The sequence below is a fragment of the Perca flavescens genome, chromosome 6 (assembly GCF_004354835.1).
Source record: "Perca flavescens isolate YP-PL-M2 chromosome 6, PFLA_1.0, whole genome shotgun sequence".
Classification (NCBI taxonomy): Eukaryota; Metazoa; Chordata; class Actinopteri; order Perciformes; family Percidae; genus Perca; species Perca flavescens.
In genome coordinates, this window is record NC_041336.1 from 32,625,031 (window position 1) to 32,653,002 (window position 27,972).

Below are 27,972 nucleotides of genomic sequence, written 5' to 3' on the forward strand. Positions count from 1 at the left end.
CGTCAGAAAAAGCTTAAAAACAATAAAAAATATTTAAAAAAAATAAAGGGCAGAAAATAAATCGACAAAAGCAAAGGGACAAAAAACTTGAAAGTAAGTGACAAAAACGTCGTAAAGGCTTATAAAAAAACATTGGGAAAAGTGACAAATGTCGAAAGAAGTTACAAAGAAATCAGGGAAAGCGACAAGTGTCGAAATAGACGACCAAAACGTTGAAAAAAAAGTTTTCATTTTAAATTTTGAGCCAGAAAAACAAAAAGTTGCATGGTCGCCAGGAAGACAACACAAGGGTTAAGACAGACTGGTAAATATGAACTTATCCTTCAAGGCATTGATGTTTCCTGAAATATATATGCACATGTCACAACATACCCAAACCAGAAACTAAAGGAAAGAGGAAACTCTCAGTCAGCCGGCCTCAGGCTGAGACAACAAGTCTCCACGCACACGTGGAAATGATGGCCTGATGGCGGGGCTGATTCATCCTTTGGGGTCCATTTAATGGCACAGTGGCAATTTTCATTTTGATAAGAAATCCTGTCATATTCCTTTCATTGTAATTTAAATATTGCACATTAATTTCAAGAAGAAAAACTAATACTTCCATTGAGAACTGACAATCAGGGAATTGAGATGTGATATACTGTTGTTTGCATGGCTATGGGTGGACACTCAATTGTGATTGGCTGCAGGGTGATAATGGACACCTCGTCGGGCATTAAGCCTTACATAATAGAACAGTCGAGTGTACTGCTTCACTTAATGTTGATGGCTTTAGTCTATAATGTGGCCGTTTTTATGTAAACTAACAAAGCTGCATTTTGGTTTGCACTAATTAGAAAAACTACTCTTTCAATAAAGATTTGACAATGTGTTTATGCTCCTTATGTTCTTAGCTAGAATATTGTTAAAGGACAAATCGGGCGCAAAATGAACCTAGGGGTTACTAACACATGGGTACCAAGTTTGACCGTTCTGTGGGATACGTTTTCATGCTAATCGAATGTGACCAGTTTTATCGCAAACCGCTAATTAGCTTATAACGCTAGTCGTCGGGGCATTTGAAAGTAAAAATATAAAGGCAGGCGCCCATCTTGGGAAAACAGTCACGACCAGTCGAACGACGAACGCCGTGCAACCAGTAACCGGTAACGTAGCTCAAGCACGTTGTTCGACTGGTCATGATATACATGAACACTACTGTCTTTATAATCTATCTTTTTAATAAACTGTCTGTACACTTACAAAGTTCTCAATGCTTTGGTTTACACGTAGGGGCCCTCATTATGCTACAGTGGAAGTGTGGTGCTATTTTGAGCCTTTTTAGTGGTATAGTAATAGAGATTTCTTTTTACTTTATCCGACGACTAGCGTTATAAGCTAATTAGCGGTTTGCGATAAAACTGCTCACATTCGATTAGCATGAAAAGATTTCCCAGAGAACGGTCAAACTCGGTACCCATGTGTTAGTAACCCCTAGGTTCATTTTGCGCCAGAATTGTCCTTTAAGGAAAAGCGTGGACCCCCCAAAACCCGTGATATGAAGGTAAGGGTTCCACCGTGCTGTTAAATGGCCACAGCAGAATGATGGAAACCTCTGCTTGGACTGTCTCTGGCAGGGTCCGGCAGCTGTCAGTCAGTCAGTCAGTCCCCAGGCAGACAGAGTGATGAACTGTTAATACCCAGACTGTGCCTCTTTTAGGTGATCTACGTGGCAAGAAATCCCAAAGATGTCCTTGTGTCTTACTTCTACTTCCACAAGCTCGCAAACATGTTGGAAACGCCGAAGGATTTTGACGACTTCTTTGAGAAATTCATGAGAGGAGACTGTGAGTTGTGTTTCCGCGCGCACAGAGGATGTTGCTCGTGGCGTTTCGTCAGCAGAGCAGCTCGTGATCAATGTGTCTGCGGTGTGGTGGTAACGTTGTGCATTATTCATTGCAGTGGTTGGGTGCAGCTGGTTTGAGCACATTAAGACTTGGTACTCACACAAGGATGATATGAGCATGCTGTTCATCACTTATGAAGAAATGATTCAAGTAGGAGCTGAAATCATTTCCATCCCTACATGTCCATAAGCTGTCGTGCCATACGTTGCGTATATATATATATATATCGATCTGTGGTGCGTTTGTGCTGCTGCGTCTCTGTCCAGGACCTGCGGTCGGCAGTGGAGAGGATCTCGGCGTTCCTGGGCCAAGAGCTGAGTGCTGAGCAGCTGGCCAGCGTGGTGAAACACAGCACCTTCAGCAACATGAAGAAGATCCCTCAGGCCAACTACGAGCAGGTGTCAGGGGAGCTGCTCAGCCACCAGCAGGGGGCCTTCATGAGGAAAGGTGAGAAGCAATTTATTTTTTTATTTAATTATCCCACAAAACGTACAACTCACAACATGAACACTCCCCCTCCCCCCATGGTCACCACCCACTCAGACAATACAACAGTCAAAACCATTCAACATAATATTCATTTCATTTTTTTATTTGAATATTCATTCGACAGGATAGTAACAAAATAGACAATAAACCAATGGATAAATAAGTGACGACACCATAAGCCAGGGGTGTCAAACATACGGACCGTGGGCCAGAACTGGCCCGCCAAAGGGTCCAATCAGGCCCACTGGATGACTCTGCAAACTGTGAAAATTGTTAAATTAATTCAATTCCAAACGTACCACTTTAATCTCAGAGAATATCCGAGTTCTTTTTCCGTAATTTTACCACTTTAATCTCAGAAATTCAGAGTTTTTTTCTCTGAATATGACCCCTCTCTCCCGGGTCCACAACATTTTTTGTTTGCCAACATCAAGCTGACAAGAAACTCTGTGGCAGATAAAGTTTCTGATCTTTCTGGAGAGGTTTACTGGTCTGGCCCACTTGAGATCAGATTAGGGGGATGTGGTCCATGAATTTAATGAGTTTGACCCCCCCCACCCGTAACTCTATCAAACACGTCTCTGCCCAGCACAAAGCTTCTTAGGAGCTCTCCAGAAAGTTCAGCTACTTTCCCCATTTTCCCCATTGTGTATAAAGGTATGAATAAAACTGAAATTGTAAATGAGTTTAATAATTACTTTGTAAATATTGGCCCTACTTTGTCACAACAAATTTTAGATGGAAACGTCAATGGTGGAACAGTACCAGATAATGTTAGCAGTGTTTTTCTTGAAGGTGTTTCTCTTGATAGTGTACAAGCGAGTGACATATTGACAATTGTCGAGAAGTGTGCCAATAAAAAATCTAATGATTATACCGATATGAATATGGCATTGATAAAGCAAATTATAGATGTAATTATTGAGCCTTTTACCTATATCTGTAATTTGTCATTTACTACAGGGGTATTTCCAGATTGTATGAAAATAGCTAAAGTAATTCCATTGTTTAAAAAAGGAAATAAATCTGAATTTTCTAATTATAGACCTATATCATTACTTCCACAGTTCTCTAAAATTCTGGAGAAGTTATTTGCGATTGAGACTGAATACATTTCTAAATGAATTTAAGATTTTAAGTAATAGCCAATATGGGTTTCGTCCTAATCACTCAACTGCTACAGCAATTATGGAACTAACTGAAGAACTCACTAATGCTATAGACAAAATGGTATCAGAGGTGTGGCACACCAATGGGTTACCAGTTATTTAATAAACAGAAGTCAGTTTGTTGAAATTGACAACATAAAATCTAAAAATTGTAACATAACTTGCGGGGTACCACAAGGATCGGTCTTAGGACCTATACTTTTTCTACTGTATGTAAATGACATTGTGTCTGTGTCACAGTTACTAAGGTGCATTCTGTTTGCGGATGACACCACTTTATTTTATTCAGGAAAAAATATAAAAGATGTCCTACAAATTGTAGAGAATGAGTTTCAGAAAATTATGAAGTGGTTCAATGCTAATAGATTGTCCCTAAATATCACAAAACTAAATTTATCATATTTTGTAGTAAAAGGAAACATGTTGACATGTCATTGTTTATTAATGGATTAGAAATTGAAAGGGCACATGAGATTAAGTTTTTAGGTATTATGATTGACGAACATTTGACATGGAAGTCACATATTGATTATATCAAAGTAAAGGTATCCCAAATAATAGCTGTGCTGCATAAAGTTAAAGATTTTCTAAATAAGAATGCATTGTTTTTGTTGTACAATTCATTGATTTTTCCATATCTGACCTATTGTATTGAAGTGTGGGGAAATGCCTGCAAAACATACATTAATCCAATTTTACTTTTACATAAAAGAGCGATTAGAGTTACCATTGGAAGTGGATACAGAGATCCAACTAATCCTTTATTCATACAACTAAAAACACTAAAATTTAATGAACTAGTAGAGTATAACCTTCTAAAAAACATGTATAAAGCCCATCTGGAAAGTTTACCAAATAATTTGCAAAATAGATTCTGTAAGAGGAAAAGTAGATATGAATTAAAAGGTACCATCTATCAACTTTATTGATGTATTTAGTTTTTTGATGTCTTAGAAAAAGAGACGGCTGCACGAGGCAGCTCAAATGACCTGGAACTGTAAATGATTTTGTGTTGATAAGGGTCAGACATTATAAGTTGTACTTCTTTCTGCTCCTTTTCATTCATGTTAAATGCTGTTGTTGCATTTGTTTTAAATGAATGAAATAAATAAAGAGAGAGAGGTGGATGGACGTCAGTCCAATATGTAGCTCAGTTTTCATCTCATCGGTTTTCTACCAAAACTGTTTTTAGCGCTGGTCAGGGGGTACTTGCTTAAAAAAAGCAATTCAAAGGGGGTATAATATTGAAGAAAGTTTGAGAAACACTGGTATACAGTATATATATGCATATGTCTAGTTATACCGACCAGCAGGGAGTCAGTGACTTGAGCAGATGGAGACGAGACGGGTCTGAAGTAAAATGACACATGACCTTCTCCTGTGATGCTCACTGTTGAACTCTAGGCACCATCGGGGACTGGAAGAATCACTTCACCGTGGCCCAGAACGAGAGGTTTGACGAGCTCTTCCACAGAGAGATGGCGGACACTCCTCTGCATTTCATCTGGGACATCAGGGACATTGAGTGATCAGCAGTGATGCCACTTTTTTCAGTAACGAGTAATCTAACGCGTTACTATTTCCAAGTAATCACATAACCAGTAATCAGATTAAAGTTACTTATCCAAGTCGCTGTGCTTTACTATTTTTGTCATTTTCCTTAGTAAACATATATATTTTTGCTTTTTTCTTGCAGTGAAGGGCAGTGAAGTCACATATGCAACAGGTCACATTTTCAGCATGGGGACAGTTCACGTGTACCACGCAGTGACACAAACATAAACAACAATGGAGGGAGGAGAGAGATGTGTGCTTTCTAGCTGGAAATACAGTCTATATTTTGAGTTTGTGTCAGCTAAAGACGGCAATATTAAGGTTGGTTGTACACTCTGTGCTGGTGGAGACAAAGTGCTATCTAGCTACAAAAACACTACGTCAAATTTGAAGAAACATTTGTAGTCGCAGCGCTGAAGTCAAACTTACAGAGCAAGTCCCACCAGGTGGTGGGAAGCAGAGAGGAGGTCAGCACGTGCAGTCATTTTGACATAGTAGGACATAGTATTTTCTTAGAATCATCCAATAGATCTGTTGTGGTGTCAGTGCAGCGAGCCCTGTTGTCTCTTACTCCAGCCTTTGCCTCGGTGCCAACATCAGTCTGCAGAGAGCGTCCAGCTTCAGGTAATCCCTCAGGGATCGTTCTGTTTTTAGAGTGGCGCCTGGTAACGCAGCGCACGCCCCTTTAACCCTCCTGTTGTCCTCGGGTCAGTTTGACCCATTTTCAATCAGAAATTTGGGTTTTTTCGACTAAATTGTCACAAAATAATTAACGTGGATAGTTCCATACAACGTTTTTCACAAATAAAATAATTGATCAGATCACTACTTTCATTAAATCTGGGTGTTTTCTTCAATTTTATAGCATTTGAGAAAAAAACTTGGGGGGGAAGCGACAAAAGTGTCGAAAAGACGACCAAAATGTTGACAAAAAAAAAGTTTTAATTTAAAATTTTGACCCAGAAAACCAAGAAGGGTTAAATCCATCTTCACTTACACCATAGAACAATTACTGAAGTGAGCTTTCTGTTCATACATCAAGCAGTTTTAAAGGTGCTGTAGGTAGGATTGTGAAGATCCAGGTCTTAGCCAAAACATTTGAACATCGACAACTTCTCAGTCCCTCCCCCTCTATCTGCTAAAGCCCAAAACGGTCTCCTAAGCCCCTTCCCCCAAAAGGGAGAATGAATGCGTGTGCATGAGCAGTTAGACACCTCGCCTCGCCCTGATTGGTGCATTTGAACAGGGAGCTGTGGATTTTTGCAAATCACACTACAGGCTGTATGTAGGTGGTGCCAGAGGAGCCAGATTTATTTTTTTAAATGACCTGCTTCATGTAGTTCTACTGGAACATGGGGTCAGGTTCAGCAAATATGACAGAAAGTTAGTTTTATAAGTCGTACCTACTGCACCTTTAACTTTCACACTGTGGTGAAAGGGAAGGATTGTATCTTGTAGTAAAATATTGTGTTATTTGGCTGCTATAGTAAGAGTCTTTGACATTGATGGTCATAAAAATATGAGAATAGCGGTGAAAGCGTGTTGTCTCGGTGTGAACAGGCAGACAACAGATGATTCCTCAGATTGTCACTTTCAGATGTGACGCTTGTAGCTGGAGTTACATACATGTAAGAATGGAATTCAAAAATATGACATATCTTTATATATCATATTTCTGAATTCCATTCTCATCGGCGATGTTGGTTGTTTAACAACTTCACAACATCATCAAAATGTCATCAAACGTGTTTCCATTGAGAGACCCCGAGCTGCAGAAAAGGACATGTTTTGTTATAAAGTTTACATGAAAGAAATACAGATCGGACTGCATTTACCTGTTTAAATCATCACTATTCAATAAAAAGTGATCATCATCATCATCAATCATGAGTTCTTTCACACTTATTGACTTTGTCTGTGGAGTACAGACGGCCTGTGGATACACTGAATGTTACATTGCTCTAAAGATGATAAAGCTTTGACTTGTTTTGGTATTTAGTAGTCTCCCATGTCCAGACCTTCCTCCACAGGGCCGCGGAGGAAGGTCTGGCTAGTCCACACATCATTCCTGGATGGGAGAAAAACGTGCTCTGGTTTATTGGCATTTCTTTAAACCAATAACAATCGTCTTGGGCAGTAGTAAGCGACGGTGCCTCTGCAAAATAACCTCGGGAAGGAACTTGTTTTGGTGGAACATGTGTACGTTCAAAACTAGTTTAAGTCGTGTGAGAGAAAACTCTCATTGGACAGATAGTCTAGCTAGCTGTCTGGATTTACCCTGCAGAGATCTGAGGAGCAGTTAACCATAGTCCTCAGAAATCCATCGGAGGTTAGAACGCCAACAAAAAGACACTGTTTACACGTACATGGTTCTTTTTTACAAACTGAGACATTTCCCTTCATTTGTACCCTTCGTTTACACACAACGGAGAATTCGCCTCTGAAACCGAGTCTTTCTAAAAACTCCGGCCAGAGTGGAGATTTTTGAAATCTTCGTTTGCACGTTTGTATGTAAACTGAGACAAACGGAGGTTTAGGCAGCCGAGAGAGCGAAAGAGGAAATGATTGGTTGCTGTTGTTGCTATTTTCGGGATTCCGATTGGCTAACGTGGGCTTGAGCTTCTCGTTACACCGCTACAGGTTTGTCATGCTCTTGACTGCATTGACGGCATATATACACGTGTACATATAAACAAACACTTCTCTGAAAACTGACAGCTGTGCACAATGTTATTTTTGAAAACGGAGAGGTTGAAATGTCGGTTTATGAAAATAGCCGGCCATGTGTAAACGTAGCAAAAGACAGAGGAAGAGGAAGGACATCCGGTGGAATTTCCGGCAGCAATGTAGCAATGGATGTAGACTAGGTATTTTAGAAATCAAATCAGAGCATCAGTGTTTGGACTAAAGTTCTTTAAACTGCACTAAACAATGGTTTTTATCTACAATGGGTCAGTTATTTCAATTGTTTTGCTGCGTTTACTTCCTCACGCGTTAGAGGTAAATACTGACTGTAAAGCTCTTCGTCCGGTGAGGTAGAAAGGCGCCGGAGTATTTCTTATATTTATTTACTTATTTTTCAAAACTACTCCTCGTGCTTTTAAATTGCCCCCGGGGGATAAATAAAATGTATTTGAATTGAATATTAATGCAGTCCATTCACTATCATTTAATAGATTATAGAACGTGACATTTGAACAGTATATAAAGTGTTCATAAGGACACCATAAACACTAATAACAGTAATAAAGCCACAACTAAAACTCCATAATGAGTGCTTTTCATGTTCATAGTCATGAATAGTATGTTTTGTATATTTTGCTTCCTTTGACCTAAAGAAGAGTTTGAATGCAGTACTCGTACTGGAGTATACTTCTATATTGGGGCGTTGCAACTTTAAGGTCAGTAAACTCTCTGAATATTTGAGACGTTGCTGCCCTCTTCTGGCCTGTCACTGGATGTCCTGCATGTCAAACAGCACCGGAGCCAAGCCACACGTTTGTTTGGTCAATTTAATAGTTCAGGCAGAGAAATGAACACTGGTGGGTGATTATGTATGGGTTGGTTGGGTTTTTTTTTTTATGAAGATTCCCTCTCCAACTGCTGTCAGAGTCTTTGAAAAGGAACTGGGTCTGCTCAGACGATCCGACTCCAGAGACGGTGCTGTCCGTCCCCCAGCAGTCCTGCTTTAGTCCTCATCGCTCCCCATCTCTAAAGGGTCAAAGTCAGGGTCGTCCTCATCCAAGTCCAAGTCCTCAATGTCCTGGAACAGGGACTCATCCACTTCGACGTTGTTTCCAGCTGCAGAGGAAGAAAGCAGGCGCGTGTTAGAATAAAAACAAACCAATCTCCACTCTGAACTCAAGTTAGGAGCTATATATATATATAAAAAGGTCCCATGACATGGTGCTCTTTGGATGCTTTTATATAGACCTTAGTGGTCCCCTAATACTGTATCTGAAGTCTCTTTTATATAGACCTTAGTGGTCCCCTAATACTGTATCTGAAGTCTCTTTTATATAGACCTTAGTGGTCCCCTAATACTGTATCTGAAGTCACTTTTATATAGACCTTAGTGGTCCCCTAATACTGTATCTGAAGTCGCTTTTATATAGACCTTAGTGGTCCCCTAATACTGTATCTGAAGTCTCTTTTATATAGACCTTAGTGGTCCCCTAATACTGTATCTGAAGTATCTTTTATATAGACCTTAGTGGTCCCCTAATACTGTATCTGAAGTCTCTTTTATATAGACCTTAGTGGTCCCCTAATACTGTATCTGAAGTCTCTTTTATATAGGCCAGCTATAGGGTTGGCTACTGGTCAGAATTAAAAACCTAAAGCAGCATCCCTAATCTGTAATTAACGTGAATGTTAAAATGTTGTCCACTAAAATTGAAAAAGTCCTGAATTAAACTAATTATTTTCATTCCTACAAACACTCTTAAAGCTATAGTGCGTAGTTTCTGTCTCCCCCATGAGGAATTCAAAGTAATGAGATAACTGTCAGCGCGCCCCCCTCACAGTTGTTTGGAACCAAGGAGGACACGGAGGATTAAAATATCAAGATGGACTCTTCAGAAGAGGTAACTATCTTCACTTGAGTTTCTGCGCAGGAAAGTCACCGGACGCCACAATCTTCTGAACAGTCATACTGAGAAATCCAGAGAGAGTTGTGTGGAGCTGGTTGTCTTAATTAGCTTTGTAGCAACTCATTTGGCGATGGCTTGAATGTAACGGACCTTCATTAATATCAAAAAGTTACGCACTAAAGCTTTAAAAAGGTCCAATGGGTGGGAATTTCTCCCATCTAGCGTTGAGATCATATATCGCTATCAACTCTCTCACGCCACGCAGTTCAAAGTACAGCTACGGTAGCCTTTACACTTTTCTTTCTGATGACGCCGGTCTCTTGCTCTTTTCAATCTCCTTTTTCTTTTTCTGGGCGAAGAAGAAGATGACTCCTATTCCTGAAATTTGGATTTTGAATACGTGGTCCTCCATGTTTCCTTCTTCAAACTTGCCTACAGTATTAGCAGCAAAGGCGGAGCAGTATGTCCTGTATGTCCCTTACCGGCTAACATATTTCAAGATGGCGCATGAATATGGAGCGTCTACCCCAGTTCATGCAAATGTAAAATTTCAAGCCAATAGGAATACTTGGAATTGATGGTGGTGGTAAATATTCATGAAAAAGGACAAGTTTGTGAACGGGCAACACAGATTTTGATAACAAACAACTAAACACGTTACACACTGGACCTTTAAAAAGGTCAACATTTTTTTGGGGGATTTTTATAATAACATGACACTCACTGTCTTCAAGGAACTGGATGTCAGAGGTGTCCAGGTTGTGGTCGGTCTCAAACAGCTGTTTACCTGGTGAGGGAAACGCGTTACACTGCCGTTAGTTCATACTAGGGCTGGGCGATATGGACCAAAAGTCATATCCCGATATATTTTGGCTGAATATCGATATACGATATATATCCCGATATTTTTTTCCGCAAAGTGAGAGCAAATGTTCAGTCACAGCCAAAATCAAATATGACATGTCACAAGTAGTTTCATAGAAACAGTTGCAAAATCAAATAAATAATAAACCGGTTTCTTCACCTGGTTCATGATTAAATGCTCAGCTGTTCAAATAACAATAAAATGTAAACCTAAATACTGTATAACAGGAGTACCTTTTTTGAAATCAAAGCTCCATATTTGTGATTCGTTCCAAAGGTCAATTAAGCTTTTGATATTAATATAATCTACTTTGTTCAAAATGTAATGCCTCATGCCTGTAAGCCTAGGTTTATAGTCCCATTCTTCCACTTGATACTGCTTCCACTTAAGTAAACTAAAAGATGAACTATCGACTACAAAACAAAGAAACTAATTAATGTGTTAATACAAAGAATATTTATTATGATCGGTTCACAGATCTGAGTCAAACGGAAACTTCACCCTTCTGAACTAAGAGTTTCTGCTTCAAGGTGAAGTTTAAAACAGACTGAAATGTCCAGGCTCATTCCTCCACTATTTATTTCTGTATGTATTTATGCGTTACATGTCATTTTAACGGGCACTGAGCTCCAGATCCTGCAGCCGCAGACGGTCTCTGCTGCCCCGCTGTAGCTTCTCTCCGTCCGCCTGCCGCCGGCAAACTTAGTGGAACTTTCCGCCGATATCGACATACAGGTCGTCCTGGACTACGTGTAAGATCCTACCGATCACCACTCTGTCTTTGGCTGGTCCGATCTGGATCAGCGGGGACCCGCGCAGCAGCGAGGCAAAGCTGTGTTTTTCGGGGAAGAGACGCTGCGGCCGGCCACGGAGCTCTCCGCCTCCCGCTGCCGCCGGAGCTCAGATTGCTGGTCAAGGCGGCATACATAATCATAAAACACATTGTCACCTGTTAAATGTTATTCATTGCTGTTTGTTCTTTTCATTTCCTCTATCGAACATAATTAAGCAGTACAAAAGTCCGGCATCTTTAGCGTTGATCTGAATGCTTCGGACCTCTGTTCCAAGATGGCGGCGGTTTTGACGTATGTTTAGAACCTCAAGGCGACATCTGTGTATATATCTATGGGAGCAAGGATCACATTTGAACTATATCGATATATGCGATATGGTCTAATTCCATATCTCATTTAAAAATATATCGATATATTTTTAATATCGATATATCGCCCAGCCCTAGTTCATACATTCATGTAATCTGCTTAGGGACTCTTCTGTCCCCCCCCCCCCAGGGACAGAAGAGTGTCTTTGAGTTTACCAGTGAGTTTGGGCTTCCCTGCCTGCTCCTCCTCTTTCTGTCGTTTCCTCCTCAGCTCGGCCATCTCCAGCTCAAACTTGGCTTTCCACGCCAGGAAGTTTTCAATGGTTACCACGGTGCCTTGAAACAACACCTGTCAAACACACACACACACACACACACACACACACGTTTTTGGTGGCCTGTTTTAAATTTTAGTTTTTGTGTCAAGCGGTGATTTCAGTTTTTGTTAGTTTTAGTCACGTTCGTACTCTTTTTAGTGTAGTCCAGTTTCAGTCGACTAAAGGTCTGTGCATTTTAGTCTTATTTTAGTCAGAATTATCCATGACTATTTTCGTCTAGTTTTAGTCTACGAAAACCGATGCCGTTCAAATGAAATGATGCTGCGACAGGGCTTGAGGAAGCAACGCCGCCTGCGTCTGCGCAGTGCGGACCGAATAATAACGCGATTAAACGAGGCAAAATGACGTTATAACATTTTGTCTCGTCAAACGAAAAATGACGAGACATTTTAGCGTAGATTTTATTTTGTAAACCACACGTAAATCCAACAATACTGCATTACACATTCAATTACGGTCATCGTCACGTGACCAGCATTTACGTTGCGTCTCGTCTTCGCCGCGTGATAAAAAGGTTCGTCGACGACGACGACGACATTTAGTCATAATTCTCGTTGCCGAAAACAACGCTACCAGGGACCCCCATTCCTTCCTCCTTGACCTAACGCTGAACTCAACTTGCGAACGCTGTCCTGAACCTGAAGATGAGCAACTTCAGAGCTCGCAGGAAGAGCCTCTGTTCCAGAAAACCTGCTTTAGTAAACATCTGCCCGTGATAAACACAACTGAAATGAATGACCCATATATACAGTATATACACCGTAGATTAATCGCAGTACTCCTGCTCCTACCTTCTCTGCTTCCTCGGCCTCGGCCTCTTTCCGCCGCGCCTCCTCCTCCCGTCGGTTTTTCTTCACGTCCACCATTTCGTTGAGTTTCTCCTGGACGGCCGTCACCAGGGTGAAGATCATCACCATGCCCAGGTTTTCGTCTGCCTGCAGAGCAACCACACGTTTTGTTCCATCACACCGGACGGACAGATCAGGGGACTGGCAGTTCCAATCCAAAACACTGAACAACTCCAGATTAGGGTCTGGTACCAAACAAGGTACTTTTTAGGGTACCAATTCACGTTAAATTAAATGGGTGCCAAATTTCGGTACCTGAGAGCTTTCCTGTCCTCTCGGCGTGTTTGACAGAGAGCTCCGACTCACGTGAGCGCAGAGCTGAGCGAGACTACGTTGTTGTTTTTATTTTGTACAGACACAAAAATACCAAAAAAAAAAAAAAAAGGTACCAGTACTGAATTCACGGGGAACCGGTGTTGATCCAAATGTGAACGGTAGCCAACCCTACTGCAGATCACAGGCGAGTCTATATCCACAACGGAATTCCGCCGGATTTCACTCTTTTGGGCCGGATGTCGATCCCCTTCCTCTGTTTTTGTGTCGGCGTTGTAACCTCTGGTGGACTTCTGAGGACTATGGTTAACTGCTCCTCAGATCTCTGCAGGGTAAATCCAGACAGCTAGCTAGACTATCTGTCCAATCGGAGTTCTCTCTCGCACGACTAAAACTACTTTTGAACGTACACATGTTCCACCAAAACAAGTTCCTTCCTGAGGCACCGTGGCTCCATCCGGTGCTTAGCGCCGCCCAAGACGATTGTGACTGGTTTAAAAGAAATGGCAATAAACCAGAGCACGTTTTTCTCCCGTGCAGGAATGCCGCAGCACTGTGGAGTAAGGTCTGGCAATGAGAGACTAATCACAGTAGGGTTGCACAATATATCGGGGTTTTTTTGTTTGTTTAAATTGTCATCGCAATATCAACTGGCACAATAAACACATCGAAACGCTGCAACACATCGCGATATACACAAATTGTGTTAGTTGCACTTTAAAATGTAACTTTTTTTTTTAGTGGTGCCTTTTATATTCAATATACTAATTTGTCCATAAAAAGAAAGTTGGAAATGATTTCCTTTGATTTGTTTTAAATTCAACGAGCAATTTGTTGCATTGTGTAAGAATACTGAACGCAGCATAATGCAGAACGGAGTACATTTTAATATCCCATTTATGTATCGCGAGTACTAGCGTTATCGCGATATTCAACAAAATGATCGCATTTCACATATTTTCCTCATATGGTGCAGCCCTAAAAATCACAGGTCGACACCCGAGCAGTGGATAGGGGATCAGGACCGGGGGGCCAGTAAAGGCCGCTGTGTGGAGTCGAGATGGACGGACCTGCTGCTGGAGTAAGGTGAGGATGTCCTCGGCGTCGCTGTCCTCCAGGTTCTCCTGCGAGTGGATCTCCCACAGCGGAGCCTCGTCTGGGTATTTCTCCACATACGTGAACTTTAAGGTCGCTTCCACGGCTGCGGGAAGAAAAGTGCAACGCTCACGTTATCACACACTTGCTACATTTCAACTTTCAAGCTCAGGTTTTGCACTGTTTTTACACTGTTTCACTCGCACACATATTGAGTATCGCCTCTTATATAATCTCATTTTGAACAATGTCAGACTTCATAACCGTCATGTGTGATATGGGATATGGCATTTTGCAGCCACACGCATCCGTAAACTCACTTTCCCCGTTTTCCGCGGTGTCCGATGTCACGGTGATGGTGAAGCTGGTGGGCTCATCCGAAAGCACTACAGACACAAAAACACCGTCGTCACACCTTCATTACGTCACCACGGGAGACACACGCTGTTAATGCATCTTCATGTCCTGCTGTGTTTTACATGATCAAAGTAATAGAAAAAAAAAAAACAAAAAAAAAAAAAAAAAATCACACCCATCCCCTCCTCACATCACCTTGGAGTCCATTGTAATCAGACGTGCACGAAGGATCCTGAAAGCTCCATCACACAACTCCGCCAGTAGGTGCAACAGCAACCGCCTTAAGGCGCTGACACACCAACCCGACTATCGGCCGTCTGACAGTCTGGCGAGGTCGATGACCCGAGTCTGTTTCGGTGTGTTCCGTGCTGCCGTCAGCCGGAGGAGCCGGAGGCGTTCGTTTGGGCCGATTTGACTTGTTGAATCGGCCAGTGGGCAGTCGGACTCAACGACCAATCTGATTGGTGGAGCACACGCCCTTGACTAGCGAATCAGTGCTTCTTTCATAGGAAGAAGCCGAGAGCTGACAACGGCAGTATCTTCTTATTACTAGTCCACGTATTTTTCTTCCGTTCAGCGAGTAATGACAACGAGTAATGTTCTGAATAGGGCTGGGCAATATGGAGAAAATCAAATATCCCGATATTTTTAACCAAATACCTCGATATCAATACCGCAACGATATTGTAGTGTTGACTATTGGTGCTTTCACAAAATATTTACACAATGAGATTTTTGATAAAGAATCAATAATGTGGATATAATGACTAAGTGGGTAAAGGCAAATAATAGAATAATTACAACAGTCTGGTAAGTTCAGAAAATGACATTGCTTTACTGTAATGCAGCCTTTAAAACCAGGAAAAGACAACACTTATGCCATAATACGATATTACAAAATCCAAAATCTAAGACGATATCTTGTCTCATATCACGATATCGATATAATATCGATATATTGCCCAGCTCTAGTTCCGAGGCACTTTTTTGAGAGACGGGAGCCGACTGATCAGTCCGACTGCCTTTTCTGCCAACGGTCGGCCATCAGGTTGGTGTGTCGGAGCCTGTAAGCTTTCAGTTGTCCCCACATCTATAGCACTACTGAACAACAAATAACCAGTCCAGTCCTCATCACAGTAACACTGGGCTGGCTTTAACCTGTGTAGGTCTACTCACCTTGTTCAATTTCTTATATCAGCAATTTGCAGTCTTTTATTCGTGCAATTCCCTTAATGCGCAACTTATTTTATAATGGGGTCACGTGCAATACTCTGCTATATCAGGGCCTGTGTACTATCCTCTCACTAGTGGAGGATCTAGATTTATTTTTCTTGTCCTAAAGTACATTGTAGTCTTGTTATATATTGTCATGTATTGTACGGTCTGTGACAAACTGAGATTGATAACTAATGCATGCGTTTGTACACAGTTGTTGTGAGAACTTCTTGCCCAAGACTAATTCCACACGGGACGATAAAGTTGATCTTATCTTATATCATGTAGAAGCAGCCCCAGAACTTCTCCTATCCATGTTATATGGTGTTCTCCAGTGTGTGAGGAGCAGCTGCTCAGAATCAGTGGTGGAATGTAACTAAGTACATTTACTCCAGTACTGTACTCAAGTCCAAATGTTGAGGTACTTGTACTTTATTTGAGTCTTTTCTCTTCATGCCACTTTCTACTTCTACTCCGCTACATCTCAGAGAGAAATATTGTACTTTTTACTCCACTACATTCATCTGTTACAGCTTTAGTTAATTTTATTCTAAAGTAAACTAGCCAACAATATAACAGCCTACAAGTCCAGCTGAAATGATTATCTATACCATTAAAACACACAACTGTTTGGATCCTTTACCCTTTGTAAAAAATACTTTTAATACTTTAACTACATTTTCCTGATGATACTTACAGACTTTTACTGAAGTAACATTTTCAATACAGCACTTTCACTTGCAACAACTTTTTCCACCGCTGCTCAGAATGTGAATGGAGTGTGGTGTAACGGTAACGTAGCCTACATGTCTGTCCCAGACAGTGAAGGCCCGCTGTAACAACTTCTTAAATCCCCGCTGCGTGTCTGACATTCAGCTCCAGTAATAACTCTACAGCGACCACACACTGAAACCACTGGGTGCCACGGGAAACACTCATTTTCGAGTGCTGGTTTATCCTTTAGCAGCAGCTAACCAGCGTTAGCCTGCGAGCTAACGCTGGTTAGCTGTCTGCGTGACGTTACAAACCTGTGAAAGAGTCCGGGTAGATGGACTCTATCGCCTCCAGTTCATTCCTCTGCTCCTCCGAGTAGTCCGTCATGTTGGCGTGGCTGCAGGTTATCTGTAAATTAGACAAATCATCCCGCTATGCTAAGATAAACTAAGCTAAGCTAACACACGGCTGCTGCGTGCACTGCTCCACCTGCCCAATGGTGATCGATGATGTCGGGATTCTGCCTCTCTGGCCTGGCACGGCTAACAGTTGTCTAGCTAGCTGTGTGTGTGTAGCATTTCATTTGGTATATGGAGTTGTATTCTTGTTCGGTGGATATTTTTGAACATGTGGCGCTGCAACTGCTTTCTGCTTTATTCACCAATTATTTACCAACTTTACTGAGACATAATGATGACAGCGTTACTTCTCTCAGCCACTGCTTTGGTCTGCATCATGGACAGTTCTTCTTTTCTTTTTTTTCTTTTTTTTATTGAGAACATTTATTTACAATATATAAAGACAGAAAACATGACATCTCTCAACATGCATACAAGGCACACAGGATAGAAAGGATAACTTAAATTGTATAAAAAAATATTATGTAAAAAATGAAAGCAAATAGAAAAAAGAAATTAAAAATACTGAAAATAAATAATTAAATAGGCTAATAATCTGTAATAATAAGTGAATCTGACTTCTTTTGTGGCTGCTAGGGGTCCTCAAACACCTTCATCTCCTTATAAGCATGGAGGAGAGATCGCACATGTTTCCCTTTCATTAGTTTCAAAGCACAGAGATGATTGGCTACGAGGTCCCGCTTATGAACAGAAAAAAAGGGGCTTTGTTTTCCTCCATTTGGAGGTATGGATGTAAAACTTTGCCATCAATATCATATTGTTAAAAATCATGTCAGTCTTAATGTCCTTCATAGTAACACCAAACACAATATGTTATCTTGTGAGAGGAGTGAGTAGTTGGATTTTGTTTGAGAGCCAGTCCTGTAAATCCTCCCAAAAAGGCTTCGCAGTACATACAATGGGAAAACAGGTGATCAGTAGTTTCAATTTCAGTTTCGCAAAAGTTACAGTTATTATGATCCACGCCGAATCTCTTTCTTAGCAGCTTGTTGGATGGATAAATATTACTCATCATTTTAGAATGGACTTCTTTTGTCTTGGGGCTTACAGGATACTTGATATAGTTGGTTCTACATTTCTTAATTGGTGTCAGTACCCGATCCGTTCCACCTGCACAATCCGTTCTGCGCATGCGCAAGATGTTCACGCATGCACAGATGATAATACCGTTTTACGACCTGCCCGATCTGGCTAGCCTCCACCCAAGCTAACGTTAGTTTAGCTAACAGCTAATTCGGCTAACCGCTAGCCGACAAATAACACATGCGCAGAACGGATCGTGCAGGCAGAACGGACAGCTAGATTCAGTCTAAAATAACGTTAAGTCAAACATAATGGGAAAAGCAGGCTACAGCAAAATTAAGACTTTACAGTAACAATAATGACAAGTATTGAGGGATTGTATTTTAAATGAGCACAAGTAAAGCAGTACTGACGTAACAGCTGTTATATATGTTAACGTTTGTTTTGAAGTTTTATTTTGAGGGTCTTTTAAAAGTTTGCATGCTGTCTCAGCTAGCGGTTAGCCGAATTAGCTGTTAGCTAAACTAACGTTAGCTTAACTGTGGAGGCTGACGGACGGCAGACCGCTACAATCAGCTAGCGGTTAGCCAAATGAACTGTTAGCTAAAGTAACGTTAGCTTCCCAGTGGAGGCTAACGGCAGACCGCCCGAATTAGCTATTAGCTAAACTAACGTGAATTAGCTATTAGCTAAACTAACGTTAGCTTCCCGGTGGAGGCTAGTGTGGGAACCATAGACAGTATATAAGGTGGGAACAGATCGGGTAGTGTCGTAAATCATCGTACCACAGCGCATGCGCGAACATCTTGCGCATGCGCAGAACGGATTGTGCAATTGGACAGTTGGATACAAGGGGGTAAGCTTCGCTTCAGAACTCGAGCCATCATGGCGCCATTTTGTTGCTAACTGGCCATCACCTACTGTTAGCATTCCGCTGACCGCCATTTTTTTTTACGTCACTTGACTGCGAATAACTTTACATCTGAAGCGTTTAAAGACTCTATTTGTCCGTTGTTTAGTTCCAAAGAAACACGACAATGTATAAAAGGCTTCATTACCTTGTACCTCACGTTATGGCTCCGTAGCAGACGTTTTTGTAAAAATAAGCTAACGATTGTGTCATAACCAAGTGACTTACTGTCGCATAGTAGAGGAATTACCGTATAGTACAGGAGAAGCTCGCAGGCAGTTTCGACTTACATGAGATGTTTAGGTTTAATTACTAATGTTAACTAGCATGTTAGTGATCAATAATTAGCCTGTGCCCATGTTATCTCCTTACATACACCTACAGTCTCCGTATCTGTAAGATTGGAAATGATTGAGATTTCTCTTGGCACAGCTACCAGAAGACTTACAACTTTCAGACACGTTGCTCACGTCACATTCTCTCAGTTGGAGGCTGCGCAGTAAAGCTGGCCATCACCGGAAAAGTGCTTCTAATAGCCTTCACTGGTCTCCGTCCAGAGCAACGGGGTCTATTGGTCCCTTATATAATGTCTATGGTTGGATATACTGTCTATGGTTGGACAACTTCTTCTTCTTCTTCTTCTTCTTCTTCTTCTTCTTCTTCTTCTTCTTCTTCTTTTTTTTCTTCTTGAGGTTTATTGGCGGTTGGGAAACAGGGATTTGGTGCATTACCGCCAACTGCTGGTGTGGAATGTGGATCATAATATCTCATTTGTACAATATTCAAAATAGCCTAACACAGCCCTAACGATAATTACAAATAATAACAGAACTCATATATTCTTAATCATATTAATGTGTCTAAGATACTGAAATAGTACTCGATAACTCAATTTCTTGGGTTCTTTTGCAAAATATCTTTGAGATCACACTTTTATCTCTGGGAGGTTTTGAATCATATTTAAAGGCTTGTCTCTTATTTGTGACACTAATGTATAAGCTGATCTGCCCTCAGTATAACATCCACCTGTGTTGTGCTGACCTGATCTGAATCTAAACACTGTTCTTGATATGATTCTCTCTTCTCTCCTCTGCTTTTCTTTGAACTCTGAACTATCAGACTTTGCTCTACTCCTCCCATTGCTTTTGCCCTCTGTTCCTTTAATCTCTGTTTAAAAATGCTTCCGTTTGGCTGAAACTAACTGCCAAACCAATGGCATTATTTGTGTAACCTCCACATCTGCCACCAACTGGCAAAGGGAGGAACTGAAGGATGAAACTTTTTACAAACTGAAGAAAACTAAAAAAACTAAACTTAACTTAAAGTTATGAATCAGTTTAAAAGAAATGTATCTGATCACACTTCCATCTTCCATATTAATAAAAGACTGCCACGCTCGCATTTGACGTGTTGTTTATTGTTTCATAACTCTTCTGGCTTTCATACTGCCATAGTTTCATAGTTTTTATTTTATGGATACAGTGGTGCTCATAAGTTTACATACCCATGCTAAAGTTGACTAAAAAGAGGAATAAAAACATCATCTTTTGGAAATTGATCTTAATTCCTTAATTAAAAAAATGAGGAAAAATCCAACCTTTTAAGGACACTAATTCGTTTTGTGAATGACTAATGTATTGTAAATAAATAAATAAATGTTCTTCTTTAAAATACAAGGGGCATAAGTAACTACACCCCTATGTTAAATTCCCATAGAGGCAGGCAGATTTTTATTTTTAAAGGCCAGTTATTTCATGGATCCAGGATACTATGCATCCTGATAAAGTTTCCTAGGCTTTTGGAATTAAAATAGCTCCACATCATCACACACCCTTCACCATATCTAGAAATGGGCATGGAGTAAGATGAGACAGTGGAACCTCAGGTCTCATTCAGGGGCAGTGTCCAACATAACAGAAGTGGTCATGACCTGCCTCAGGCAGAGGAGTAGTTCCACTCTGGGTCTCAGTAGATAGTAAAGTAGTACTAGTAGATAGTAGTAAATGGGAGACGTAACAGCTGTTTGATAGGACAGTGCTGCCTCAAGCACTCCCATGCTGATCAGGTCAGGGGAGGAAGTTAACACATAACACACACTCACGTTCATACACACACACACACACACACACACACACACACACACACACACACACAAGGATAAGCGCTACTGCAGTATGGACAGGCTGACACTGTCTTTGCTGAGGTGTTTGCATTCATGAGTTTCCATTGAAGGTTCAGCTAAACTTAACACCTGCTGTAATGTACTGTTTAATCCTAAATTCTCTTCGATCGAGATTTAATGCTTTTGTATATCTTTTGTATCTATAAGTCATCAAGACCTCCCGAACCTTCTTCATGAATGTGAATAGGAGTTGTTTGAGTAGTTCAGTTTTTCCATAACATGGTCCATATGTAAACCAGAGTCAGGAAAAAAATGTAGATATCACACATCTGCAGGTGTGTGTGTGTGTGGGGGGGACTTGTTTAACTATATTTGTGGGGTCCAAAAACCGGGAGTCCATTGTGTAGTCCCGACAGCTTTGTGGGGCCAAAATGCTGGACCCCACAAGTTTAAAGGGCTGTTTGAGGGTTAAGACTTGGTTGAAGGATTAGGGATAGAATTAGGGTATGGTTAGGGTGAGGGTAAGGGTTAAGGTTAGGCATTTAGTTGTGATGGTTAAGGTTAGTAAGTGGCTAGGGAATGCATTATGTCAATGACGGGTCCCCACAAAGATAGAGCCACAAACTTGTGTGTGTGTGTGTGTGTGTGTGTGTGTGTGTGTGTGTGTGTGTGTGTGTGTGTGTGTGTGTGTGTGTGTGTGTGTGTGTGTGTGTGTGTGCACACGCACATGTGCATCTTCATCTGGTCCAGGGGGGAAAGTGCTGGATGGCACACAACTCTCCGAAATGTAACACTGACACTGTGGCTGTTTAGCGAAAAGCACGGTGCTCATAATTTGGGTGTAACATTTGGCACCCAAAAGAGCCATGTAGCCAAAACAAAGTCATAGAACAGTTGAGCTCCAGGCGTTATTCAAGTTTCAACTCGTCTGTGAGTCAACATAGTTGAACAGACCACAGGCTTGTAGCAGGTATTAGCTCGGTCTCCCCCAGTTCTCTTGGAAATACAGATTATATATTACAGAGCATTCATACCTAAAGGTGACATAGAATTCACGACAAAGTGTCCTTTCCAGAGAGTGTGATCAGGCTTTAGCTCACAGGTTAATAACTCCATAACTCATTACGATCAACACGAGTCTGAGAAGGAAATTACATTACATTATAAATGTAATGGAAATGTGTTCACACAGCAGGTTTAGATGTTTTATGGCAAAAGAATGCAGAAAAAAAGGCGGAGACATCACTGCAACAGGTTCAGTGGGAGACCACCACTGACTTCAAATGCGTGCCAGTGATTTTTTACCAGGCAAGAAAGGGGGAAAACTGCTGAGTAATGTAAACAATGCTGGTTTTAGAACATATAAAGAAGCTTTAAACGACTGTTTCATGGTAGGAAACATTAGGTAGACCTACGTTAGTGTACCACTCGCTCAATGGTGTCCTTCCATGCAGCGCTGCGATCGTTGACTTCAAGGCACCTAACCCTAACCTTAACCCCAAACCTAACCCTAACCATTGCCTAATCCTAGTGCCTTCCAGGCAGCGCTGCCTGGAAGGAGACATTGGGGGCTTAAAACATCACTCACTGCTGGTGTTTCCCAATTATAGAAAGTTTTGCAGTTGTATAAATAATTATCTAATTATGTTTTTGTGGATTTACTTGTACTGTTGATGTTAACAGCTGACTGTTCCCAGTCATCAACCTTTGGAAAGGGACTAAAGTCTCACATTGCCAGACCTTCCTCCACAGCGCTCCATTCCTATCAGCCACCGCAGGGGGAGGGGAGGGGAGGGGTAACCTCAGGGTCACAGCCATGACCGTTATCATAATGTCTTATGTTATTGTAGTTCTGTACCTGTAGTTCTCACCCTGATCTTTAAGGACACACAAGGATGCAAGTAAAACCTTGTCATGAAAGCTGCACAGTGATTCTGTAATGACACGGCTGGGCATCAGTCATGAGGGGTAATTACACAGAGCATCATGACAATAAACCCGTCCTTCACTGTCAAAACATGACAACTCACACATCAGCACACCATCCAGAGGCATCATGTTTACAGTGGTTAGCTTTTGCTGCCTCAATTCTCACATATTACACAAAAACACAAGAGACGCTTGATGCAGTATTACAGTTTACTTCATGTATTTTGTACACTTTGTGAGTTTTTAGATTCATTATATATAAAAAATGCCACCAGCGCCAGATTTAAAAAAAAAAAAATACTCAGGTAATGAGTCCAAAAAAAAGTCCACAGGCTTGTAGCAACCCCTAAAATGTTGCTGTAAAAGTACCTGTTCCCCCTCTGGCTTGTATCCCCTGCTAAATGTTAGCCAGTGTGTGTGGCCAAAAGCCATATTGCATCCTGACCCATGTCTACCGAAAGGAAGGTAGGAAGGAAGGAAGGAAGATGGAGTTGGCATTATTTGATTATAGAAGAGTAGAGTTTCAAACAGATATCTGTATCAGTGTCTGCGTCTGTTAATATTAATGGACAGAGCATGTGTGACGTCACCCATTGGTTTGTGGAGATCTGCTATAAGTTGTCGAGTTTGCCGTTACAGTCGCAGCCATCCTGGTTGCGGATGTGATGATTTTAGACGAGAGGGAGGAGTGAGGGAGGAGCCCTTACACTCAACGTTACATTACACACTTTCACTGGCAATCACATCATAGTCACGCCCTAAAACACCCCCTGCTTTATCGCCAATTTTAAAATCAACGAGACAATAATAAAAAAAATGAATGTCATTCTGTATTGCAGAAGACTTGAAACTAGCGATTGAGACCATGAACTCATTATGAAAATGTTTACTGGGGTAATAAATCAAGTGAGAAGTGGGTCACTTTCTCATAGACTTCTACAGAAACCGACCTCCTTTTGCAACCGCACGTGTCGCCTCCTGCTGGAATTCAGATAGAATGCAGCTTTAAGGCACTTCGCCGAACCGAATGCATTGTCCATTAATATTAACAGTCTATGGTCCCAACCAGCAGCGGCAGATCACCGCCCACCAAGAGCCTGGTTCTGTACGAGGTTTCTGCCTGTAGAAAGGAAGTTTTTCTTAACCACTGTCACACCAAATGCTTGCTCGTGGGAAACTATTGGGTCTCTGTAAATGATAGAGTGTGGTCTAGACCTACTCTATCTGTAAAGTGTCCTGAGATAACTCTTGTTGTGATTTGACACTATGAACAAAATTGAATTGAATTTAAATGAATAACTAGCTAACAATAGGAAGAACTACATCATACAACTGTGAATGTTTTTATAGTATTCAGTACTGGTCTGTATAAAAGTAGTAACTATGTAGTACTGTGAATATATTGCTGTTGTATGCTAAGGAAATAGAGTCATCTATAAAATGTAAATTATTCTCAGAAATAATAACCAGGTCATGACATGATTTTAAAACATGTAGTGTTATTAATAGATGCATGCAGTGTTGCAGCATTAGTGAGAATTAGTGTGTATAAAATAGTGGTTGTACAATTGCAGCGTGGCAATAATATCATTCTTTGGAGTAACATTGTCAGTGAAGAGGTAGCCACAGCTTATCCTGAGTCAATCTTGTACATAAAATAGACTTAGTGTTAAATAACAACAATGATGAATACTTAAAGGACAAATCAGGCGCAAAATGAACCTAGGGGTTAATAACACATGGATACCGAGTTCGACCGTTCTCTGGGATGTTTTCATGCTAATTGAATGTGACCAGTTTTATTGCAAACCGCTAATTAGCTTATAATGCTAGTTGTCGGGGAAGAGGGTAAAGTAAAAAGAAATCTCTATTTCTATACCACTAACAAGGCTCAAAATAGCACCACACTTCCACGGTAGCATAATGAGGGTTCCTACATGTAAACCGAAGCATTCACAACCTTGAAAGTGTACTGTCTGTACACTTACAAGGTTGTCAATGCTTCTTTTATTAAAAAGATAGTTTAGAAAGACAGTACCATTCAAGTACAGCATTCGTCATTCGACTTACAAAGTTGTAGGGACCCTCATTATGCTACCGTGGAAGTGTGGTGCTATTTTGAGCCTTTTTAGTGGTATAGAAATAGAGATTTCTTTTTACTTTACCCGTGCCCCATGACTAGCGTTATAAGCTAATTAGCGATGTACGCTAAAACTGGTCACATTCGATTAGCAAGAAAACATATCCCAGAGAACGGTCGAACTCGGTACCCATGTGTTATTAACCCCTAGGTTCATTTTACGCCAGATTTGTCCTTTAATAACAGTCTCACCACAGTCAGTTGTTTCTCAGAGCATCTCTTTCACCATACTCTATGTCCAACACAGGTTTGTTCTCTGGGAAGTCCCTGTCTTTCCTCTCCACGTAGCGCTGCAGGGTGCTGTAGCACTGCTCGCTCTCGGTGAAGGTGTAGTATGCAGAGATCTCCTCCCATGCCCGGTGGTTGGGGAAAGGGAATGGAGCAGGCTCCTTGTTCTCAAAGAAGCTCTGCAGGTTTCTGTCGGCCAGTTTGGTGGCATATTCTACAGCGAGAGTATCAAAGCGCTCTTTCTCTTTTTCCATGTAGCGTTTCCAGAAGGTGAGCTGCAGGAAGCTGACTTTGGAGCGGCAGTTTTTGTAGCAGGTACCCAGGAGGCCCCCGACGACAGCAGTGATGATCACACACCAGCCCAGGATCTGCAGACACACGGGGATGAGATGGACTGATGCTCACTCAGCGTTATGGAATCCACAAGGCAATACATACATACACATATTTAAACACATACACTTTAACTTTAACATGCCCTACACTCATGAGGGTACTTGAAGACTATTGAGGGTACTTTCACACTCAAACTGTAACAGATGTTGTTGTCCAAGTGTTAATGATATTAAGATTGGACCAGCCAAGTTATCTGAAGTGTTTTTCCATAATTTGTTTCTTTTTAGGGTGTAACACTGATGATAATTTGAAAATAACCTTAACTCAAGGTCCACTTACTACCTTTTTCTCTGGAGCTTTTCCATGAGATAGCAATATAGGAGAGAAATCAACTCTCTGTATTTATCAACTGACTTTGTCTGGCAATCAACAGAGAGTAAAAAACAACTTTCCTTGGTGAAGATGGTTGCAGTTGAGAAAAACACCTTCAGACATAAGGCTAGGCAAAATGATGATATGCATTGTCAAAACGATATACAAATTTCTACATCTATATGTTTTTCGAAATAGTTTCTATCGCGATGTCGAAGTAACCAGCAGCTAACTGCGTTACAGCAATATGTAGCTCAGATGGACGAAACGTTCTGATCCTTCACGTTATCCTCATTTTGCACTACTTTTCATTTGTGAAATATTAAATTTACACAGAAGTTTACAGAAATAGGATTTACCATGTGGTTATTTCATATAGATTCTTTATTTTTTTAAGATTATTTTTGGGACATTTTAGGCATTTATTTCTATAGGACAGCTTAGACATGAAAGGGGAGAGAAAGGGGGAATGACATGCAGCAAAGGGCCGCAGGGCGGAGACTAACCCGTGGCCACTGTATCGAGGAGTAAACCTCTATATATGGGCGCACGCTCTACCAGGTGAGCTACCCAGGCGCCCATATAGACTATTTATTTATTGAATTAACAGGAAACCAACTATATTGTGATTCATAACTTTATCAAGATATGAAATGATTTATATCGAGATCAAAGATTTTGGCCATATTGCCCAGTTTTATTCAGACCTGTCTTATATTATATCAGTACTAACTGATAACTACAACAAATTTTACAACACAGAGTTGCACAATGAAATGTAAGTTGTTGCCTCATCTTTTGAACTCCGTACCTCCATTTGTGTCTCTAAACCCAAGCTGAGATAACCCCTATGACATCACTATGACATCACCAACTCCCATCAACGGGTGGGTCTCTCTCTGCGTGCCTCTTACCTGGGACTGGGCCCTGAACATGAGCAGCAGCTCCATGCGCTCATCGCTGGACAGTTTGGAACGATCACAGGGCACTCGGGCCAGCTCCTCCCGACACGCCAACGTCTTGTTTTTACAGAACAGGTCCACCACCAGGTTATCATCCAGACCACTGACCGCACACTCATAGAAGGTCCCATTGAGCAGGGCCACGGCGAGCCACATTACAGGAGCCACGCAAGCGCCACAGAAAATGCTCATCAACACCCGGAGGTGGCCCAAGCAGTTCCCACGGGGGCACAGCTTCATGGGGTTGAGGCAGCAGCCAGTGTAGAGCCTCCACAGCCTGCTGGTGAACAAGAGACCCAAAACCAGCAGCACTACAGCCGGGCCCAGCAGGAAGGTCAGCCCGTAGGCAAAGTTCTGGTCGTGGTTGCACGGGCACTGAAAGGAAACCAGGGTGAAGACTCGCTCCCCACCTACAGTCATGAGAGCCAGGAAGCTGTAGCCAATGGTGGATTTCTGGTTCGTGAAGAAACGCAGGACAGTCTGGAAGTTATCCATGGCATCAGCGGGGAGGTTTCAGACACACTCCACGAGAAATTGGCCAAAGTGAAAGACAGAGAGTGAAAAGAGAAAAGAAGTTGAGTGTTTGCAGTCAATCCCTGTTCTCCGGTGTTCTTTCACAGCTGAAGACAAAACAAATCTGCCGAGCCTGTTTGTGCCACTCCCTTCAGCTGGCTCTGGTTCTCTTCAGACTCCTCCTTCAGTCGGTCCGGTGCTCCTTCCGGCCCGCCCAGAGCCTCTTGACTCTCTCTACAACCCACATCTCCTGCAGAGGGAAGTCCCCACTACAGCTGCACTTCACTTCCCTTTCTCTGTTTTCATGTACATCCCTCTTTACATGCTTCCTGTCCAATTACAGAAAAACCTGCTGGTCTGGTTTTTTAATGACTGTGAGTCTGCGTCTGTGCAAGGAATGCAACCTGAAACCCTTTCACGCTGGAAAAAAAAACACACACCAAAGAAACGGAAACGGCGTCACGCATCTGTTTCTAATCACTTTTATATGAAGCAGTCATCCATTTATATGCAATGAG

At 41.5% G+C, this 27,972-nt stretch overlaps 4 protein-coding genes across 7 annotated transcripts in view; 2 read left to right on the forward strand and 2 right to left on the reverse strand.

Annotated features, from left to right (window-relative positions):
- The window catches only part of LOC114556699 (amine sulfotransferase), a 25,295-nt gene extending 20,131 nt beyond the window's left edge, over nucleotides 1–5,164 (forward strand). For all 3 annotated transcript variants that reach the window (XM_028579722.1, XM_028579723.1, XM_028579720.1), the window contains exon 8: nucleotides 5,068–5,164. In XM_028579722.1, the coding sequence (XP_028435523.1) occupies nucleotides 5,068–5,076 (9 nt within the window). In that variant the 3' untranslated portion in view covers nucleotides 5,077–5,164. The remainder of the gene's footprint in view (nucleotides 1–5,067) is intronic.
- Nucleotides 1–5,164, forward strand: part of LOC114556698 (amine sulfotransferase) — an 8,116-nt gene extending 2,952 nt beyond the window's left edge. The window contains exons 4-7 of the mRNA XM_028579719.1: nucleotides 1,703–1,829; nucleotides 1,945–2,039; nucleotides 2,156–2,336; nucleotides 4,952–5,164. Of these exons, the coding sequence (XP_028435520.1) occupies nucleotides 1,703–1,829; nucleotides 1,945–2,039; nucleotides 2,156–2,336; nucleotides 4,952–5,076 (528 nt within the window). The 3' untranslated portion in view covers nucleotides 5,077–5,164. The remainder of the gene's footprint in view (nucleotides 1–1,702; nucleotides 1,830–1,944; nucleotides 2,040–2,155; nucleotides 2,337–4,951) is intronic.
- The window catches only part of rwdd1 (RWD domain containing 1), a 26,386-nt gene extending 9,312 nt beyond the window's left edge, over nucleotides 1–17,074 (reverse strand). Inside the window, exons 1-7 of one of the 2 annotated variants that reach the window (XM_028579725.1) lie at nucleotides 16,815–17,074; nucleotides 14,535–14,600; nucleotides 14,190–14,320; nucleotides 12,790–12,933; nucleotides 11,877–12,009; nucleotides 10,418–10,480; nucleotides 8,811–8,902 (exon numbers count right to left, since the gene is read on the reverse strand). In XM_028579725.1, the coding sequence (XP_028435526.1) occupies nucleotides 8,811–8,902; nucleotides 10,418–10,480; nucleotides 11,877–12,009; nucleotides 12,790–12,933; nucleotides 14,190–14,320; nucleotides 14,535–14,600; nucleotides 16,815–16,887 (702 nt within the window). In that variant the 5' untranslated portion in view covers nucleotides 16,888–17,074. Of the gene's footprint in view, nucleotides 1–8,595; nucleotides 8,903–10,417; nucleotides 10,481–11,876; nucleotides 12,010–12,789; nucleotides 12,934–14,189; nucleotides 14,321–14,534; nucleotides 14,601–16,814 lie in introns of those variants that run through there. The other variant, XM_028579724.1, reaches the window with a different exon arrangement.
- An 8,121-nt stretch (nucleotides 17,075–25,195) lies between these two features.
- LOC114557270 (calcium homeostasis modulator protein 5) lies at nucleotides 25,196–27,847 on the reverse strand. Its single transcript, XM_028580679.1, has 2 exons — nucleotides 26,894–27,847; nucleotides 25,196–25,639 (listed from the first exon to the last, which is right to left on the reverse strand). Exons 1-2 carry the CDS (start codon nucleotides 27,434–27,436, stop codon nucleotides 25,241–25,243), a joined length of 942 nt encoding a protein of 313 aa, XP_028436480.1. The 5' UTR covers nucleotides 27,437–27,847; the 3' UTR covers nucleotides 25,196–25,240.
- Nucleotides 27,848–27,972: the final 125 nt, after the last annotated feature.